This window comes from Rhamphochromis sp. 'chilingali' (assembly GCF_963969265.1).
Source record: "Rhamphochromis sp. 'chilingali' genome assembly, chromosome: 7".
In the NCBI taxonomy this organism is placed as follows: domain Eukaryota; kingdom Metazoa; phylum Chordata; class Actinopteri; order Cichliformes; family Cichlidae; genus Rhamphochromis; species Rhamphochromis sp. 'chilingali'.
The window spans coordinates 4147103-4154395 of record NC_137934.1 but is presented as its reverse complement, the minus strand read 5'-3'; the positions used below and the strand labels follow the sequence as shown (position 1 = coordinate 4154395).

At 42.4% G+C, this 7293-nt stretch overlaps 1 protein-coding gene across 7 annotated transcripts in view; it reads right to left on the bottom strand.

The window, feature by feature from the left end:
• sox5 (SRY-box transcription factor 5) overlaps positions 1-7293 on the bottom strand; it is a 116772-nt gene that overhangs the window by 17778 nt on the left and 91701 nt on the right. For all 7 annotated transcript variants that reach the window (XM_080886207.1, XM_080886208.1, XM_080886206.1 and 4 more), the window contains one exon: positions 1375-1539. In XM_080886207.1, coding sequence (XP_080742333.1) covers positions 1375-1539 — 165 coding nt within the window. The remainder of the gene's footprint in view (positions 1-1374; positions 1540-7293) is intronic.

Here is a 7293-nt window from a genome sequence, read left to right as displayed (position 1 = left end):
AAAGAGGAAGAAAGAAAGAAAAGAGAAAGAAGAAATCAAGAAAGAAAACTCTCCAAAGCACTTATCTAATGTTTGTGAACAGCTCTGTGGTCAGTCTGCGATTTTTCCTCTATGGAGACTGTCGGGGTCCGCCTTGGTCCACTCCCCAGTCAGCCACTCCCGCTGGACCTGGGAGGCCATTACGACTCCCTGCTTCTCCTCCATCACAGGCCACAGCACTTGCCTGTCTTCCATATATATGGTAATAACGTGTGTGACAGTGGGGGCAGGATGGCTGGATGGCAGAGTGTGTGTGTGTGTGTGTGTGTGTGTGTGTGTGTGTGTGTGTGTGTGTGTGTGTGTGTGTGTGTGTGTGTGTGTGTGTGTGATGGAGATGTAGGGAGGGGCTGATGGACAAGGAAGTAGGGGTGCAAGCTCTGGGGTCAACCACATGCTTTAATATCTGTCATGAACCAGTCCTGTGTGTGTGTGTGTATGTGTGTGTGTGTGTGTGTGTGTCTGTGTGTGTGTGTGTGTGTGTGTGTGTGAGAGAGGTGGTATGTGTCCCAATGGCCAACCAGATATTCATAGAATTCCACTTGGATGGTCACAAGGCTTCTCCTCGCCCCTATTGGGCAGCCAGCCGAGAAAACGGCAGAAGCACCAATACATCCTGAATTCCGACCAGATACCAGCTGGAAGTTTCTGATCAACCTTTGGTGTTTGAGGTGAACTGATCGAGGACCAAGTTGTACTAAGGTATAGAATGAGAATAGAATGAGAAGCAGATCGCTGCTTGGGGCACTTGTTTGATAAGAGAAAAAAAACATAAAAATGTGTTTGCGACACTCGGGAACACATTTTTCAGCTCATGCACTGGAAGTCATTCACTCTCAGCTAGCGTGGTCACACTGGAAAGGCCAGCGTGTGCGCAGTTCGAGTAATTAGGCTGTTAAAGCCTTTTTGAGCATTAATTGACTGGATTTTTTTTTCTCCCCTGAATGAACTGGAAGAATTTACCCGACGCAGTAAGAATATTTCAACTACCATCAAGAATTTTTTTTAAAGAAATAGAGACTGATGCTGAATTGAGAAAATAAAACTTATGGAAAATACTTCCACAGACAGAAAGCTGAAATATTCCATTGACAGCTTTCTTGCAAACTTGTCGAAAAATAACACTTTAGTGATATCAGAGACAGGAATTTGAAAAGCAGATGTGATTGCTAATTAAAAACTTCAGGAATTAAATGTTATTTCCTAAGCTGTGGATTTTTTTTTTTTTAAACATTCATGAAGTCGTGCTCGTTATTGACGAAGAAACCTTGTTAGCCAGCTTTCAAACCACAAAAACATGCGCGCACACACAGATATGTTACATTTCTTCTTTCTTACCTTGGTTTTATTTGGTGGCGGGGAGCTGCGGACCTTGTCACTCTGTGAATGTGTGTTGGTGGGTGGCGAGTGCGTGCCCAGGTTGGCTTGGGGAGGAAGGCTGCCTCCATGCTGCTTGGCCCCAGGGGAAACCTGCATGGCTGCTAGCTGAGCAGCATACAACTGCTGCAAGGTCAGAGAGAGACAGGTAGAGAGACAGGGACGGGAGGGGGAGACAGGATAGAGGCAAGAGTTGGGTCGGTGGGACAGCAAGAAAGGGAGAAGAGAGGGGGTAAAAAGAGAGGGGAGGAGGAGGAGAAAAAAAGGAGAAGAAAGGATGACATGAATAAATGAATAGTCAAGACCACAAAAAAAAAAAAAGAAAAGAAAAAGGCGGCTAAAAAGCTCTGGAAGAAGAGGCCATTAGTGGCCCGGCCTCTGTTTGTGTGACAGAAAGATAGAGTGGGACATCTCCACTGTCAGCCCCCCTCCCACCCCATGGGAGAAGCGCTAACAGCCTCTCTGACAGGCCTCAAGACGGCCATGTCCCCTCCAGGTGCATCGTGGGAGAAAGGCAAACACTCTGCCTATCGAGGTCACGATGGCGAGCCCAGCTCTTGCTCAAGGTAAAAAAAAAAAAAGTGATGATGGAGAAGGAGAGAAATTTGTGACGCTACATGCCAGATGGGACATGCCAGGAGTGTCTAGTGGCCCTGTGATGTTTTTAATGCGTCGACAATAAGATGCAAAAACAGACGCAAATGTCGTGAAATAGGTTTAAAATAAAGATAAATTGATTCAATAACTACAGTAGGAGGCAAAAAAAACCAAAACACTGTTTTCGTTATTCTTATTTATGTATTTAATTAATTTCCAATTAAATAAAAGCATTATGGTGTGAGCTGCGATGGTGCGAACATACTCTGGGATATTTATGCAATAGCATTGTATCACACAAAACAGTCTCTGGCCAGTATTTCCACAGCAACAGACACAGCATAATATTCACAACTTGGACGAAGCTTCAATATTCATAAATGCCTCTTTCTGTCTTTCTGCTCAAAATCATCCCGCAAAGCTCAATTACTTTCATGTTGGCTAATACAAATCTCTAAGACGCTGGTTTTGTGTTCCTCTGAATTGTTAGTGCTTCCTCTGAAGAGCAACATAATGGTTGTTTTTGCACGAAGTAACTGATGTGTTGTTTTTCTTTTCTTTTCTTTTTTTTTTTTGAATAGTTATAATTGTTATTATTTATTTCTGGTGGAATATTTTTCTGGAAGAAGACCATCCTTTTTTTTTTTTTTAGTTTAACTTCCGTCCTTCTGTTGGTGCTTGGCTGCCGGCCACCGGCGTCAAACAAAGGCCTGTTTATGCAAATGGACAAGGAAGAGATGCTGTCACTGCTGTTTCTCTCTCTCTGTCCATTTGTACCTCACTCTATCTCGCTTGACAGCCACATTAGCTCCTTCTCCTCTTTGCTATCTTAAAGTAAGACATTTATCTCTTTACCAAGGGGGAAAAAAACAGAGACATTCAAACTGTTGGCGTGCGCGCACACACACACACACACACACACACACACACACACACACACACACACACACACACACACACACACACACACACACACACACACACACACACACACACAGCGGCATACTTTTTGGAAGAATCTCATATTTGAATATGAAATAATCTCTTCATGACTGCCATTCATTCAAATAGTACAATATTTACTGTCCAACAATTCAACAGCAACGCAAAAGCATGTTTTCTACGACAGTTCTCTCTATCTTTTTCTATTACTTTTATTGATTTTCTAAACTTGTAATTTCACTCTAAAACAGATACCTGCCATTCCAAGAATTGCATTCAGAGGTAAAATAAATAAATAAATCAAAAATACTGTGAAAAGTAACTTCATCCCTGATAAACACTTTGGAGTTATGGAGGGAAAAAAAGGGCAATCCACATTTTTCACTGACTGTTGAGAGCCTTGCCCCCCCCACTCACTCTAAAGTGTAAGGCTCTCACACTTTACTGTTTGCTCCTGAGTAGTCTCTTGTAAGTGTAAAATACACATAAGCAAGTATTTCTTCTCTGATGAGTATCTGTATAGATTTCTCAAACATGAGTGAAGTGCATGATTGAGGTACATAATGTGCACTGGATGTATTGCTGCTGCTGTGAGTTCCATGGACGCGGCACAGTTGACCAGCTCGCTGAGATCAGATCAGCCGGTGCTTGTTCATTGCTCTTCAATTAGCTGTACTGTAGCTCCTGCAAAGGAGGGGAAGGCGGGTGGTGTGGGGGTGGACTTCCAGCCGAGCATGAAAACCCCTCACCCCCCCTTCCCTGCTAGCCAAACCCCCCCGGCGAGTGGACCACAGGCGGTGTGTCTGTGTGTGTATGTGTGTCCTGCCATATTCGGACCAGTGGTTCAAAGGCCTCTTTATTTACGGAGTGAATTGAGTTCCATTACAAGGCCAGCTCCCGTCACTCAAAGCCTGCTCAATGGGCCGGCGAGCAATGACACACACACACACACACACACACACACACACACACACACACACACACACAGTACAGAGGGCAGAGGCACTGTGGAGCGTGCCCAGAGCGTAGCCACAACGACATACATGTCAACAAACAGGAAGTGACAGCGCAAAGCCCCCTGGGGTGACTAGAGGAGTGAACACACACACAGATTGGGGAGGGGGTGCAATTGCAGTTGCAGGATGAGACTAAGGAATTTGAAATGTCACTCACAACCCAGGCACACTGCTGAGCTGTACAGCCCTTCCCTATTTATGTCCCTAATCCCTTAATGTGAAACAAGCAATGTGTCAATAGAATTTTTACATGTGTGTCTGTGTGTGTGTGTCTGTGTGTAGCCCGACCTCTACTGACATCAGGTGGGGAGGTGATGGGAGACTGCTGGTGTTCTCTGACTGAAAACATGGGGTCACTCTGTGGTATTAGTAGTACTGACACTATCTTGTGTGCATCTTCCCTGACACACACAATAAGCTGTGTCCATTCTCTTGTTTTGCTGTTTCTCTTGTCAGCTTAGTCACTGGGGATCTGTGTGTGTCTGTGAATCTTGGTCAATAATCTGCAGCCTTAGACAGATTACAAGCTTGCCTCATCTTTGTTGTCCGAGTACGCGGGCGCCTCAGAGCGGTCTGAGCTCTATTGTTTACGTGGACATGAGGACTATTGTATAGATCTTAATGGATTCTTCTCTGTCTATCTAAGCGTGTTTTTTTCACCCCCACTTGTGGGTTGTTTTGGTACTTAGAGGCAAAAAAAAGAAGACAAGCCTCGGTAAAACTGATAATGAGTCAGAAGCGTCTGACACAAACGCTGTCCGATCTTTACGTCTTATCAACCTCTTCTTCGATTTTGCTTTCGAGCCTTTGTTCTTGTTTGGAAACCTATGTGAGATTGAACTACAATAAACTGAATAAAAACAACCCACACAGAGAGATTACTTCACCACAATATAGTGGTCAAGTTTAAATAAAATAACTACAATGCTTTCTTTATACCTTGACAGCAAACATCTCAAGTATTTTGGCTATTTCTTTTTCTTTGTGCTCTCTTTAAAGTATTGAATAGAACGAAATAACCAATATTTAGCTTTTACTTTAACATCGCTGGGTTACTTAAAGTGAAAAATTTCTCAACAATGCAGTCTATACTTTATTTTGTAATTTCACCAGAATTTAAAGCCGGAATATAAAAACTGCCGCTCAAAGTACGTGGGACTTATACACCAAAATGTTTCTATGAACTCTATTTTCTATAAAAATCTATTTTTCTCTTAAGGGTTCAGAAGTTTTATCTGCTATCCCTGCTGCTCACGGGCTCACAGTGCAATCTCAAAAATAAATCTCTCAGCACCTCCAACACTGAAGCATCTGAGAAAACTGCTGTGTTGCTATCTGTCTTCCTTCCAGATAAGGTTTTGTAGAAAAAAAACAACTTGCGCGATTGATTTCTCGTTTACCTCTCTCATCTGTTCCTCTTTCCCCCTCCCCTCCTCCCTCTAACCGCCTATCCGTTGTTCGTCCATCTATGTCTCCGGTGTACAGTGCGGTAATCCAGGACAATATGTTCCAACATCTGCCTCTCCATATGATGCCTGACCCATGCCATTGACCCTCTTTATACCACGCCACACACACACTTTGTTGCGCACAAACACACTTTATTCCAGTGCTTACCTCCGTTCCCTCATCTCTTTTTCTCTCTGTTTATCCTTTCAGCTGATCATCCTCTGGTACTTTTGCCTTTTCATCGTTACCTCAAATCTCTCTCTCTCCCTCACCAGGATAAGTGGATTTTCTTTTCATTTTTCAATTCTCTGTCTGTCCTTATCAGTCCATTTGTGTGATGTGGATGATATCAATGATATCAAGGGTCAATAGGGAGCCAGATTAACATGCTCTAATGCACAATGTCACACTCATCCCACAGATTAAGATGCTAAATGCCAACCTTGTACACTCCAAAGCCTCCACTGCCTTGAAAAGCTTCTGTAGAGGATTCAGTGTTAAGCTTCTATTGACTTTAAGAGCCACTCTGTTGATTTCTATGGAGGACGGTTCAAACATAGAAAAAAAGCTTTAAAATCATTGAGTTTAATACATTTTTCTAAGAACTGCACTTATCTCGACACTGTGCTTTTGAAAGGTTTTCTTTCGGTCTTCTTTCTTTCTGTGTGCACATTGGATACACACAGATTAAGCCATTATTCCAAACTTGATTTCTTGCTTCGTATCTACAGTCTATCAGCTGCAAGGAACAAGATTCCAAATAGGACTGAGATTTCTGCGATGACAAAAATAAAAAAAAACTGGCACAAAAGAAGTTTCAGTCAGAATCACTTTAGTCAAAAGAAAAACATTATTTTTTTATCTGCGATTATTTATATTTGGCTGTAAGGCTGTACTCTGTTTAGAGCAGCAAAAGGACCCTCATACAGAACAGAGGAGGCATTAATGACCACAGATGAAGTCACACAGTGTGAACGGAGGAGCTGTGGTGGAGGTGGGTCGCAAAGCGGCTTCCAGTTGTGCAGGAAATGTGGGCAAGTTTAAGCAAATACTGCGCCCTGTGTAAACTTTGCCACTTGGATGCATAAAAATGTATAAAAACGGAGCTATCAGCTTATATGAGCTGACTGCCTGACAACTAACTTTATGCAGGATTGTGTCAAAGTAACATTCTTGTTCATATTATGGACTTTAAGGGAGAATTCATCAATTTAACAGTTCTCTAACTTTAAATTACAAATATGTTTGTTTTTTTACATTTTAGTGGGTTTGCAGAGTCCTATGTCACAGAAAATAGGACATAAAAGACAGAGGTGTTAGTTGATAACGTGCCAACAAAAGATTGTGGGGTTCTGTGTTTTGGCACTTGACAAGGAGTGGAGCCAAGGGGTAACCACAGCCACGACAGACTAAAAGCTGGCCACCCAAGACAACCAGTGGTGAAGCCTATTAGAGGCTACACTCATACTCATAAAACTAGAGTTACATAGAGTAACAGCTGAACAGTTTCTCTGTGGCTGTTGTTCCTACACAGACAGCTTAATAACACAACTGCCCAGTTAGACTACAGCTCTCCTCTAACAGCTTTATCAGCAATAAAAAAAAAATCACATTAGCAACTGCTCAAAGTGTGAGCTACATAGAGAAGCTTAATATATGAGTGTATTTAAAGGAAGTATTCATGCCTGCATAGGCAAATAAGTGAGTGAGCAAAAAAAAAAAATCCTGCACCTATACACTGGAAAAGGAAGAATATCCATAGCTCAGACTATACTGCTTACAGTTTCATCAATGCAAGCTGCTTGTACAGGAGCCGCTGCTGTTTTTAAACAATAACTTCAGTCATTTATTAGCAGAAAATTAAGAGGGATGTATA